At 44.9% G+C, this 13,615-nt stretch overlaps 2 protein-coding genes across 4 annotated transcripts in view; one reads left to right on the top strand and one right to left on the bottom strand.

Moving 5' to 3' along the window:
- The window catches only part of AARS2 (alanyl-tRNA synthetase 2, mitochondrial), a 34,059-nt gene extending 27,881 nt beyond the window's left edge, over positions 1 to 6,178 (top strand). The window contains exons 18-22 of one of the 3 annotated variants that reach the window (XR_014786866.1): positions 1,147 to 1,312; positions 2,252 to 2,362; positions 3,306 to 3,389; positions 3,985 to 4,095; positions 4,931 to 6,178. Coding sequence is in view for 2 of the 3 variants with exons in the window: in XM_084828493.1 (XP_084684619.1) it covers positions 1,190 to 1,312; positions 2,252 to 2,362; positions 3,306 to 3,389; positions 3,985 to 4,095; positions 4,931 to 5,095 (594 nt within the window). In the remaining variant the exon portion in view is untranslated. The remainder of the gene's footprint in view (positions 1 to 1,146; positions 1,313 to 2,251; positions 2,363 to 3,305; positions 3,390 to 3,984; positions 4,096 to 4,930) is intronic. The other 2 variants (XM_084828494.1, XM_084828493.1) reach the window with 2 other exon arrangements.
- Positions 6,179 to 7,861: 1,683 nt separating this feature from the next.
- LOC146359946 (uncharacterized) overlaps positions 7,862 to 13,615 on the bottom strand; it is a 47,520-nt gene continuing 41,766 nt past the window's right edge. Inside the window, exons 19-21 of the mRNA XM_084820195.1 lie at positions 12,141 to 12,336; positions 10,012 to 10,169; positions 7,862 to 7,978 (exon numbers count right to left, since the gene is read on the bottom strand). Coding sequence (XP_084676321.1) covers positions 7,862 to 7,978; positions 10,012 to 10,169; positions 12,141 to 12,336 — 471 coding nt within the window. The remainder of the gene's footprint in view (positions 7,979 to 10,011; positions 10,170 to 12,140; positions 12,337 to 13,615) is intronic.

Here is a 13,615-nt window from a genome sequence, read left to right as displayed (position 1 = left end):
CTGGACCATCTTCAAAGACAGCCCCACATAAAAACATATTGACTGGGTTTGCACGACACGGCAACCCATTGTGGGTTGTCGTTTGAAACAAGCCATGGTGAGTCAGAACTATCAGAACAAACTTTGTATCTTCTTCTCCGCAAATTCCTCATGTCAATCAGTCTGTGAGCTCAAGTTGAAAGCATCTGTATGTTAATCCGTGTGATTAGCTAATCAGCTTAACTGCAAATTAGAATAGATCTCCTTTGAGTTTTGTGGGCTCCTCAGTGGCCACCCCCAGCTTCCCTACTGCCTGTGTCTTCCTTGTGCAGCCTCCTAGCCCCACCCTGATGCTGGAAGAATCTGCCTAGATTTTTGTAAATTCAAAACAGGATGGGATCTCTTGTACGCCATTCATGTCCCCTGTGTCCCTTTTGTGTGGATAAAGGAAGAATATTAGAAAACGCAACTTCTCCTACCACCACAGACTCATAATAGCAGATATTGTGCCTTCCACAATTCCCCCTTCTTCGCAGTTCTTCACAGCCTAGGAATGAATTTGCCTTTATAAAGTCTGGCAGGCCTTACTGTGTCACAGGAGATGTTCCTGGACTGCCCGGCAAATGGGTGCCGATGGACAGGCTAGTAAATAGGAGCCAGAAAGAAGCAAATAACTTTTCCACTGTCTTCTTTTCTGGATTCTTTGCCATACCACACAGTAAGCAGAGAATTCTCTGAGGAATGGTGATCTACAGCAGGAATTTCAAAGGTTTTGTTGAAATTTTGAGTGCTTCATTTTTATCGGGTAAGCAGAAGGCACATTCAGTCCTCTGTAACATTCTGTTCTAATGTCAGTGTGACATAAAGCATTTTCTGGGAAAGGTCTGCATCTCCTCCCCCCCAATTTTGGCTTGGTTTCTTAGCTAGCATGTTTTATCAGTGGTGAGAAATATCCAGGATCATTTGTCCTTGAAATCCCAAATGTCTGTCTTTCCATTTTTTTTCAAGAACACCTCTTCATTGATCAGCTAAACCTAATCCAAGGATCATATAATGCCAGGCTCTAGGCCCTGAAACAACTGCTTTCCATGTCTCTTGCAACTAAAAGCTCCTTGGTTTTTTTAAAGATCTAACCTTTTGCCTTTTGTGTATTCGCTCCTTTTATAGATGGTTTCTTTTGAAAGGTGTCAGCTCTTTATTACTGTCCTAGGCTCGAGAAGCTGGCTGGTCCTTAGCTAAAGAAGTGGATTCCCTCACCGTGCGAGTGAAACTGGAAGGAGCCTCCCTTAATGAGGCACAAAGACTCTCCAAGGAAGTTGGCTGCCTGACTCAGGTGAGTGCTGCCCACCCTCTCACCAAATGGGCCCAAGAAAAGGCTTTGCAGCAAAAGGGATGGCCAGTAACCAAAACATAGCCCCAGTCTTGGGGAGCTCGGGCAGGGGCAGCTGGCACCATTACAACCCCCGCTACAGGGTTGACACTTTCCATGAGTGTGCATCACATCCAAAGTGAGTAATTGAAGTTTCACTCACTAGGACACTGGCTCCATTCCTTTGACCATAAGAAGTCAGAATCCTGCTGTCAGGGTTTTGCTTATGACCTGGACCCCCTGAGCAACTCCTTAAGGATCTCTTGCCTCCTTAAGAGTCCCACCTTCCTTCTTTTACCTTTACCTTTCCAATAATGTGGGGTTTAGGTTGTAGAGGTGGGGCGATTGACACTCTAGAGACAGGATTTAACCGCAAGAGTTTACTGGTAAATGAAAGCAAGCAAATCACAATTAAAGGTATTTCCACAATAGAGCTGAGTGATGCAAAAGGCATTAAGAGAAAATAAAAGTTGCAAAATGCAAGTTCCTTTACCCTAGCTATACTCAAGATGTCTCCAGGCTGCATCTTCCTGCTCCCTCTTCAGGCTCTGCTATTCCTGCCTCTGCTGTTATTGGCTTTCTCACTCTCTTTATATACCCTTACTGTTTCAGACCTGAAGAAATGAAACTTAACTGGGGAAATGAAACTGAAATTTAACTGGGGAAATGAAACTACTCCCCTTGGGGAATACCCCCTCCCAAGAAAAACTCCAGCCCTCTAGAACATTTCTTTTCCTTGTCTCTGTAGGCCTCAGACCGTCACACCTGCCCTTCAGTTGCACTGCTGGCACTTACTTTCTTTTTTCCTTCCCCGTCCTGAACAAGGATTCCATGATCTCCTGCAGACCTAAAATGCTAGGAAGTAGGGATCCAGTGCACTTATGGCGTCAGTTTGTTTTACAGATGGTGGACAATACCGCAATGCCTCAGTGGCAGAAAAGGGAACTACAGGCCACTCTCAAAGCTCTACAGCGAGCAACCAATACTGTGATTCGAAAACTGGAAACTAAACTGGTGAGGCTCTGGTGGCAGACTGTCCTACAGGCATGAAAGGAGCATGAGAAAATAATATACTGGAAGAGTTAATTTCTTATTGAGTTTATCTGTACAGAAGAATAGCTGTAACCAATTACGCAGCCTAATGCTCTAAATGGGGAATTATTGTTGTTACACTCTTTGTGTGTTGAACCCTGAACTGAGGTTTTTGCTTGCTGATTCTAGAGTGGCAGAATATTTGTAATTGTTGAAAAAATATGTTATTTCACCAAATAGAAATATGAAGAAGTGCAGTAGTTGGTCCTTTCCAAGAACTAAGGCTATTAAGGTTGAGATCCTATGTGTTAGTCAGAAAAAAGTCCTACATCTCCCAGCGTTCCTTGGCCAGCATAGTTGGCTGGGGAATGCTGGGAGGTGTAGGACATTTTTTCTGTCGAAACATGCATAGCATTGTGCCCTAATTAAGTTCCACCCTTAAAGGCAGATTGGTAGCTGTGGAATACTCTATTCTCCCAAACACTGGAACGAGACACAACTTTCAACCCAAATTCACAGCCATGATGGCTACATAGTGCTTGTTAAAAAGAGGAAATTAGATTTTTGGGAAGATCCTAAATATGCACAATATTGCAAAAGGTGGGCAGTCCTAAGCAAAGAACCAAACGTGACTGTGATTGGGGTGAAATAATTGCCGCTTCATTAAAGAAGCCAAGCTGTAAATGGGTCCTAGATGCTGAATTCTCCTGATCCCTTCTCCAGGCCCTGGGTAAATTCCTTCCACACATGGATCTTGTGGACAAAAAGAGGATTTTTTCATCCCTAAGCTTCTCTGTCGTGTTTTCAGTGGCATTTGACAAAGGTGTCTGTGCAGATTTCCCTTGGTAGCATTTCCTTCCATGTGGCACATTTTGTATCCGTTTCACTACAGCTGCCAATGCACTATGCATTTTTCTTCCTCCAGGCTGCAGAGAAAGCACATGACCTGCTGACAAAGTATTCCAGCCAGACGGTCATCATTGATACCATTCCTGTTGAGTCACCCTCAGTGAGTTTCTAGTAGCTTTGTATTTCCATTGAAGACCAGGTAGCAACCAACAGCTACCTGTTCACAGGTCCAGCTTTCCTATTGTGGCAGATAGTGGGTTTAGCTGAGCTTTCTCAATTGCTGAAAAGGCAAGAATTTTGGAACATTGCAGCTGAGAAAAGATCAATCTTAGCTGGTCAGCAGATTGAACATCCTTTGAGAGTAGGCTGGCTGCCTCTGGATCCTTTCCTGAAGATTATTTTGTATACTGAGGATTATTTTCCTCCTTCCTTTCCTATTACTTCCATTTAACCAACACAACTTCCTTTTTAATTTTTATTGAGAATTATTTTCTCCCTTCCTAGCCCACCACTTGCCCTGTAATTAGTACAACTTCCTTTTCGCTGCCTTTAGATGTAACTGTTATCACCCATTTCTTCCCATCGTGTCCCATAAACATCTCAGGACATAAAAATACCCCTTAAGATGTCAGACAGTGTTCAGATGCTTAAATTTCTTAATCAAAATTATGAGTAATGTTGCAGGTTCTTGAAGGAGGGTGTTTTAATGTAGCAAACACAAGGATTTTATTTTGATCTTTCTGCACTTTTTCTAGATCCTAATGAAAGTGGTCAACCAAATGTGTAACAAAGTTCCAGGGGCTTCAGTAATGTTGCTGAGCCCACAAGCTTCTGGCCAGGTATTCTGCGCTTGCCAGGTATCCAAGGTAAGCAGGGTCCTGCCTCTTCTTCATTTGCAGGGGGCTAATAGCCCCCACTTTTCTGTGAAGGATAGAATGCAGGACCCTCATGTTCCATGGGGAGTGACTGCATCCATCTGCCACTGGAGAACACAGGTTTGGGCACTTGTGTCTTCATTAAGTGGCCAAAAAAACTGTGAAACGTCCCTGCCAATGCCGTTTGGAGGAAAGGATAGAAAAAACGAAGTTAGCTGCTTGGCTGTTTTACTGGACAGGATCTAGACTGAGGCTTGCCTCCCTCCAGACCTTCATGGTGTTGAAGAATACCAGTCACTGAGCCACAGGCAATGTGTAAATCTGCACCTGAAACCCCTAATGGGCTGGTTTTTACCAAGGAAATCCAAATTCTGTACTCGGCATAAATGGTACAAATTGCAAAAAGGAGCAAAGAGGCTTGAATCAGACAACTACAGAGGGACAACATATAGCCATGGCAGAGGACAGGGACCTGTGCAGAACAAATTGAAGCCCCATGTTCTGCCCATTGTATGCCCTTCCTAGCCTTCCTTTTGATTTGAACCTTTTTTATACTTCTGTATCATGTAACGCTACAGTCATGAGGAATAGAAACATGCCTTATTAAAAAAAAAGTAACCAGGTTTCTGGATTCAAATTTCTGTATCAAATACAGATTCTGTATTTGTGCAGTGAACCCTTTAAGTGTGCATAATGTGCTTAGGGCTACAGGGCTTTTCACCTGTGATATTGCCAGTTATTCTGCCTTGAGGAACCAAAGCCCACATTTGCCCCGCTGGCCCACTTCTGGCAATTCAACTAATTTCTCTCCTGTCTCCCTCCCCAGAGTTCCTTGCCAGTGTTTTCTGCTGCTGACTGGGCCCTGGCTGTCTGTACTGAAATGGGAGGCAAGGCAGGTGGTTCCGGAGTTGTAGCAAAGGGCATGGGGAGCACCAGTAACTTGCAAGGTGCCCTGACGGCAGCTCTGGAATATGCAAAGAATAAACTCTGATCCCTGGTTGTGAGGCCCGTGTGTCATTCTGCCTGTGCAAGGACATTGAGGCTGGTCAGTCACTTGACTGTGTGTGATTCCTACTGAGATCTGCACGCAATGGCTCACCGGCACCTGTTGCTGCTGTAGTTGCTACAGCCCATCTACCATAGACTGCCGTTTCTCCTGGAATATCCAGGTGGCTGGATAGTCCAGATTGGTCTGACCCGTGAGTACAGAGAGACTGGGGTCCCTAATGAAACATGACCTACGCCTTTGAGGATAATGGTGCGAGAAGAGCAAGACCGGTCATTTACCCAGTCCCATAAGCACAGAGGAAGGTAATGGATGCTGGCATAATGAATCTACCACTCAGGGTATCCGTGGACATCTTGGGGAGAGAAAAGGAGCTATGCAGTACTGCAGTGCTAATAATAAAGGATAGCAGAGAGGAATGCTTTATGTCTGAGCGTGGGGTTATTTTTCCTGTCCAGCGGAACAAGGTGGGAGCGAAGTCTACTGTCCAAGGCAGAAAGAGTTCAACAGGGCTTACTTCCAGGTAAGCATACATACAACTGCAGTCTTACGCTATCTTTGTACAAAATTTGAGCAACAGAGCTTTCAGCCCCTCACTGTTTGACTGCAGAGATCTCACTACCAGTAATTTCTTTGTATATTCAGCTTCTGCTATGGAAGACCGCTTCCCACAAATCATCTTTCTGAGATGATGTGCCTAGTTTATTTTCGATGGTGCAAGTTACCTTTGAAACTCTGAACTGTATTATAATTTCTCCAAAACCCATACTTACCCTTTGCTCAACAGTACTTTTTTCATTCTTTTTGCTCTCCTGAACTTGACACAAATTCCAGGTAGCAGTGTGGATCATGCCTGTGTTAGGACAAGCTAAAAGGCCACAAAGAAGTGAGCAAGCATTAAGTATCAAGTTTTTCATTAGGCTGGATGTTAATTTTAAAAAATAGTTAGTGAGGAACATCAGCAACATCCTTTTCTCCCTCCCCCCACCCCCCACTTTGGCTTTTTGTTATTGATCATTTCTTTGTGACCTTTTTGTTGGCTTTAATAAAGGTATTACCTTGCTGTTACTTTGCATTATTCCTATGAATGTTCATGTCCATCACTGATGTTTTCAAATGGCCTCAGCAAACACTGCCATATTGGCATGTTTTATGTCAGGCTTCCCCAACCTGACCGCACGCACACACTAGATGTGTTGGACTCCAGCTATGTTGGCTGCAATTCCCATTATTGCCAGCCCATATGGCCAATGGCTATGTTGACTGGGAATTATGGGAGTAGCAGTCTAATACTTCTGGAGAGCGTCAGGCTGGGGAAGGCAGTTTTATGTGGTACAAAAAGGGATCTGTTATCTGGTGGTGCCTCTTGCAGTGAAGATGGCTTCTCTGCTATAAAACAAAGAGGCTGCAGACCTTCCTCAACAGTTTATGGAAGTGTGGTTTGTAGTGGGCATACAAGCAGCAGCACAGCATTACACAATTAGAATGAGGTGTGTTGCTGCTACTTAACCTTTATTTTGCCCCAAGGGAGTGCCCACTGTAATGCAGAGGAAACGATTTCACTGCCTGAAGGACTTAGAATCTGTATAAACTGTTATAGCTCACTGTGCTGGATGCTGAAGCCTCAAAAAAAAGTTTTGTGGATTTTCTGGAGGCAATATGCAAGAGGTGGATAAAATACAGACTTGTTAAGAGTGTGTAAGAATGAAAATATAGGTTAATTGTATATGGTAATCAGAACTGAACATCTGTCATTGGTTCAATTAGATTTCTACCATAACTAGTTCCTGTTGATATGACCACAAGCCGGAAATATTGCTATGGCACTTCTAAGGCCAACTTTACATTTTAAGTGTCCTCTGACTTCTCCCACCATGTGAAAAAAGTTTTGTTTTATTTATTTAAAATATTTCTTGGACACCTTTCAGGGGAGAAGCCCTCTGAAGGTGGTATTTGTTGGGTAGAGGAAGGAGGCCCCATTATGGTCCCCCCCCCAAAAAAAAGATGCAGGCCAAACAATCTATGGGGCTGTGTTGGAAAGGGTAATTATAACAAACGTGTGTCTCCTCAGCTGTAGACTCTAAAAGCTCAGGCTGGAAATGCCATGCTGACTGTAGCTGCTCTGCCACTTATAAACCTCATTAGCAGAATTAACCTTGTGTGATTTGATGGCAGCTTCCAGCTGTTTAACAGATGACTTTTGCAAGGACTAAGGGGCTGGCTACTGCCAAGTTATTTTAATAGGATAGGGCAGGAGCTGGAAAGTCTTAGCAGGGGCCAATGATTCTTCCCTGGTGGAAGAGCAAGCTGCTCTTTTGAGACCCTGTGCTCCCTAAAGCTACCCCTGTGCCAACAGAAGGTGCCACAGTTCTGTTTGGCAGGAAATATTATTAATCCTGGGCACCTACTCACCAAACTTGCATTTGGTAAGGACTTCTATCAGGCCCCAGGAGCTGTCCCTGATAACGTTTTGGCAACCAAAGGATTTTTGGCATTCTTAGCTGAGTGTTAAATTCTTTGCTGTAGGAGCCTGGCCAATAGCAGAGAGAGTGAGAGTAGGTGTGTGCATGCTCTCCACTGAATCGCCTCCTGCCTGTGAGCTGACTCTTGGGGGCCCCTCTGTTAAATCAAGCTGGCACTGCTGCTTTTCCAAAACATGATTGTAAAACACTCCATAGGCTGCTTCTGGCTGCCACTCAGTGTTAATGTAAAATCTTGGGATCTACATATGGGCAACTCCTTGCATCTGGCTCAGGTCTGCACTGGTACATTGGGAAGTGAGGGAAATTGAAATCCAGTTGACCTCTTCCGGGTTCCAGACACAGAAGAGCTAGTTTTGATGGAGCTCATGCCTTCTTTGCTCATATCCTAAGAAGAAAAGAGATCTCTGTATTAGTATCGTCTTCAGGCAGGAGGTCACACTGCAGTGTGCATCAAGGCTTCTGAAAGCACTGCAGTGGAAAGGGTGCATAAAGTACACAGTCAAGACTGAGAAGGGTTTTTTTTTTTTTTACCACTGTCATCATCATTCTCTCTTCAACAAGGAGTTCCAGGATATTTTGGCTTTATCCTGTTGCTGCATGTCTTGAGTTATTTACAGGACACAGTATTCTCTGCAGAACTACAAACACCCACTAGACATTATTAGTACTGTTTATGTCAGCCTTTCCCAACCTGGTGCCCTCCAGATGTCTTTGACTTCAACTCCCACCAACCCCATCCAGCATGGCCAATGGTCAAGGATGCTGGGAATTGTCGTCCAAAACGTTTGGAGGCTCAATGTCAAGGCTCAAAGGACTGTCCTTTCAGCTGAACTGTGAGTTCATAATGAAAAGAGCTTTTTGCAGAGCATTGGGTAATTCAGTTCACCTCCTCCTGCACTCCAGCGCAGGCACATGAGACTAAGAATCTTCCCTGAATAGTCACATCTTAACTGATAAACTTCTCATTGACATCCAGCATGCATGAGCCTAGCAACACCTCCCTTTCATTTCACTGTACATGCTCATTCTTTTGTTTGAGTACAGAGTACAGTTGGAGTACAGTGCAGAAGAAACTGTTTTAATTTGGATGCCTTTCAATTGGCCTTTGATGTGACATGAGTGCCGGATATTGCTAGGGGTCAGAAGCCAGCAAACCCCCTTTCAATCTTACCAGTCCTTTTTTATCATCGTTGGCATTTTTTTCCAGAGCTACCCCAAGAAGTGGTGCCACATGTTCCCAGCACACTCTGTGATAGGGCAGATTGCACACTGCTTCTTGGCATCTCTAAAAAAAAGTTCCCTCACCTGAGTTGCCTGTGCAGTAGAGCCTGGCCCTGTTTGTAACACTAGTACAGAATCTGAGGTTAATGTACTTCTGTAGTTTTCTGAATAAGAAAACATATTTTCTCCATGCCCTTATAATCAATCAGTTACCCAGTTGTCTCTAAGCCATTTGAAACTGAGATGCGTGTCTCACAACAGCATTCCAAAGTTTCCTAAAGATTCTATAGATTTCAGGACTTCTTCATATAGGTGTTTCGCATGACTGCTGTCTTATTTAAAAAGGTATATCCCATGTGCTGGATCAGACACGGGTAGTGTTAGCAAGCCAGTAGAATGCCACTTAGGCCACAGACCTCTGAGCATGCTTAAACTAGACAGCGCTGACATGGGAAATGCGTTGCCTTTGCCAGCATCTCTTTTAAATCAAGCCCAAATCTTTCAAGAAATGGCAAAACCACTATTAGATACATTCTTCATTTATAACCTGGGATCCTATATGTCATTTCTAAGACAGCTTGTTATTATTTCTTGCTTTATGACAGCTCCACCAAACTTTTTACATTTCTGGCAATTATACATAAACCTTTGCTATATGGCAGCAGATACTATTATTATAGTTGCGTACACATTTGCCCCATGAACATGTTTAGAATAAGCCAGAGACTGCGCATTTGTAACAGATCTCCAGAGTCAACGGTATGTGAAAGAAAAATGTAGTTGGTGGCAGCATAACCCTCAGCTCCAGCAACATATCAGGCTACTTTGTGCAATTCCCTGGAGCTGTTTTCATAATACTTTGAAATGCTTATGCTTGTGCTGCATTGAGTGGCCGCGGAGGAGAAAATACTTTCTTCGACAAGAAGCAGCTTGGGAACTGTCCCCAGGAACATCACTTTGTATCACTTATTAGGGAAAATGCAATGCTATTGCCTGCATTGTTCTACACTAGTAGTGAGAAACCCACGGCCCTTTAGATGATGGTGGACTACAACTCCCATCATCCATGACCACGCTGGAGTCCAAGATCACCTGGAGGGTCACAGCTTCCCTAGTCCGGCGTTATGCCCTCACCGCAGATTCCAAACTACTGAATCCTATGTAAAGGACAAGAGCGCAGTAGAACCACATACTGACCTGTAGCATCAGGCCTTCACTAAGGGAGAAGGTGTAAGTCAAAGTGTCTTGACTCCTGGTTCCCTGGACTCCCCTGGGCAGGCAGAGAGGCTGTGGTGGCCCTTGCAGCCCTTCGAGCTTGGCCCGCCTCTTCTGTAGGAGCAACTGATTTCTCAGCACTGCAGACAGAGAGCGAGGATTTCATTTACCATTGTGAATCAACTCATTTCTTCTCTCTTAATGGAGATGCTATACCTCAGTGGCAGAGCACATGCTTTGCATGCAAGCTGTCCCAGATTAAAGGGGTGGCATCTCTAGTTAAAACAGGGTGTCGGACCTCTTTCAACCCAAAAGCCAAATTCCATTCTAGAGAAGGTCTTGGAGGAGGGGGGTGCATTCCAGTGTTGGGGGGGGGGCAGGGGAGGGTTGCCATTTGGACTAGATTGTGGCTGTAGGCTATAACAGCACTCCAGAGAGTCTCTTTTGCCTTAGGATGTCAGGATACAAACATTTATATTCAGAGAAACCCTTATCCTTATGGAGTTCACTTTGCAACCAGAAAATTTGCCCCACATGCAAAAGCCTATATGACATACCTAATTGTATGCATGTCCTCTGCAAAGGCTTGCACATCCATGCACAAGCTGTATTCCCCTGCCCTGCTTAGCCCCAACTCATTAGACTTGGAGGTCAGAGCAAGCTCTGGAGAATAAACTATGCCTTGAAATAAACAGGCTTGAAGCACATCTAATTATGCTGGATTGTAGTCTGTGTCTAATGGAAGGTTCAGAAACCAGAGGTAAGGGAAGCTGGGCAGGCTTTCTGAGTCCCACACAGCTCCCAGTTCGTCTCCTGGGTCCTGTTCCCCTGGACTTTTGGAATTGCTAAATTTTGCAAAAGCTCAAACTTTACAGCAGGAATAAAGAATGCAAAATGAAATAAATGTAAGTTCAGTCTGTAAATAATGTGTTGGATTTTACATATGGGTGCAGTCAGGATATTTAAGGGCTACATGTGTCAAATTCCAGGGTGGGAGATGGATTGGCTACAGATGTATGCCATCTTGGGATGCTTCCAGATGACCCTTTTATCCTGCAATGGCCCTGCCTTATTCACAGAATTGGGGGGGGGGGGAAGGCGCTAGATGACGGTGTCTTCCATTTGTAATTCTCCCATGTTTTCCCACTACTTTTTCAGTCTTCTTTCTTATCAGTAAAAATCCATCAAGGAGGGGAAAACAGAATAGGTGTACAATGCCTTTTGATTAGTGGCGGTAAAAGCCCTCTGTTCAGAAGCACCCTAAGCGGAATGGCCGAAATACCTAACTGCTGCTTCATGCAAGTGTTTGGAACAGATGACCCAATTTTTTCAGGAAAAGCTGCTTTGGGAGGGGGCTACTTGGGGACGACTGTAGGGAGGAAAGGGTGTGCTTAACTCTGTCCTTTCCACTGCTTCTCCATTTCAACTCACTCTCCTCCTACACACTTTTATTGTGGGAAAACTGCTTTTCCAGGCAGGTGGGGGTGTACAAAAAGCTGTTACACATGCTTCCATGAAACACATAGTTAGGCCTTAAGACAGTCTTCCCTAGCCTGGTACCCTCTAGTTGTGTTGGATTACAACCCCCATTATCCACAACCATGATGCAAGTTGTAGTCCACCACATTTAGAGGGTACCAGGTTAGGGAAGGCTGCTCTAAGGCAAAGTGAAAGTATAGCCAAGGCTGATAATGCACTGTTATTCTTTTGTCAATGGAAGCCTGACTCCCTACTGGGAGACTGGAGCATCTCCCCAATACTGAATTAGGCAAATGAGCCACCTAGACCAGTGCCATTTACTCTGACAGCAGCCACCCCATCCATCCAGTGCCTCTTTCCCAGCTTTCCTACTTGAGACCTTTCAAGCAAAGATGTCAGGGGCTGAACCGAAGACCTTCTGTCTCCTACGCAATACTAAGCAATTGGCCTCGCGTGTTAGAAAGCCAAAGCTGCTTTCCTGCACAAGCCCCAGCTTACCTGTGCCATACTCAGACATGCAAACATTGCTGTTCTGCCACAGGGAACTCAGATGTCAATAGGCACCCACAAACCCTCTGCATGGACATTTGCTGTTTCCTTTCCTCGGGTTGTCTGAGCAACATTAGACCCACCTGGGGCCTTTTGTGCACTCGTGGGGGATCGCTTGAGCCAGTGTTTCCGGAAGGCAGCCCAGTACGGCAGCAGGATGCTGAGGACCGAATCCTTCAGCTCGTCAAACAAGTTTGGAGGTGGCACTGGAATCTCCTCCTGGAGGGCCTGCTCAGCTGCCCGAATAACTCTGCCCAGCCTCTGAGTATCCACAGGCACCTGGAGGGCAAGCCCCACATAGTCAGCATCCTGGATGGCAAGAGGACCCATGGGAGGCACTGCCTCCCCCATCCAACAGCACAATAAAGCGGGGACATTAATTGGAGGTCAAGCGTGTGCTCCCACTCGCATTCTTTCCATGCTACTGTGGCCTCTGTTTGGGCATGGTCTGCTTTCTCTGCCCGAGTGCTGAGCAAAAGCAGCTGTGCTCAGACAGGCCATCCCCTAGATAAAATGAGTGCGGGACTATGTGAGAAGCTGAAATAAATTCTGCTAGCAAGAAGTAGGTGATGGCATTTTATTTTTTGGAACTGCTGTTCTGCAGGACACAGCAACTAGTTTGCTACAGCTACTAGCTGCATTTTGGTATACTTTCCACTTCACCTTAAAACCACTATTGCAGTCGTTCTGACTCCTTCATCCTCCTCCTGTTATCCCTCTGGAGCTTATTTAAACATTTGGGGCAGTAGTTACAATAGCAGAGATGTTAGCTTCTTTCACAAAAGTATACATGACTATGCACTCTTAGTTAATCCAAACAGGATACAGGGGAGCACTAGATCCCCAGTGGTGACAGAATGGTGTGGTGTAGCTCATGCGAGCCATTCTGTCCATACTCTACATTTCTGTGCCAGCGTTGTACAAAGTATGGTAGTGGTGGTCACAGCTTTATCTCTGTAAAAGCAAGTTTCTAGCTCTTACGGCTGTAAAGGTAAGCTTGAAAATATAGACAAGGCCTAGTGAAATCTCAGATGACGGTCTTCCAGGAGGAGGGCTCCTGAACAGATTTTCCATCATGAGAAAGAAGACCAAAGAAGCAGTAGGAAAACACAGGAGGGTTACAAGATGACGACAACGTCATCTGGACCACCCGTAAAATTCCATGAGTGAGGCGGGGGGGGGGGGGGAGGCACAATAAAAGCCTCGTCTGGAGCTGGAAGCACCCTGAGCAGAGCTGTACAAATTACCCTATGTATAATTTACTCCGATCGCAGGATTCAGATTTTCTTGGCATATAAACTTGAGTTCCTTCAAAGAGTGTTTTCATTTTAAAACCCAAGGGCGTGTCCATCCTTGGCCATTTCTGCTACCACTGATCGCATGCTATCAGGCCTTTTGCAGGGCAGGGAGAGAGAATGGAAGTAATTGCCTCAACCTCACACATGGAAAGAACTACACCACATTCCAGATGAGGAAAAAAATGCTGTTGATGTAGTAGAGTAAAGAGGAGAAGCACCTCAAATGAATATTCAGCCTCCAGGCATCTCAAGAGTTTTTA

The sequence above is a fragment of the Heloderma suspectum genome, chromosome 1 (genome assembly GCF_057233095.1).
Source record: "Heloderma suspectum isolate Gila_16-S chromosome 1, 16-S_ref, whole genome shotgun sequence".
NCBI classification, from domain to species: Eukaryota; Metazoa; Chordata; class Lepidosauria; order Squamata; family Helodermatidae; genus Heloderma; species Heloderma suspectum.
The sequence above is the reverse complement of the archived record's forward strand: the minus strand, read 5'-3'. Positions and strand labels throughout refer to the sequence as shown.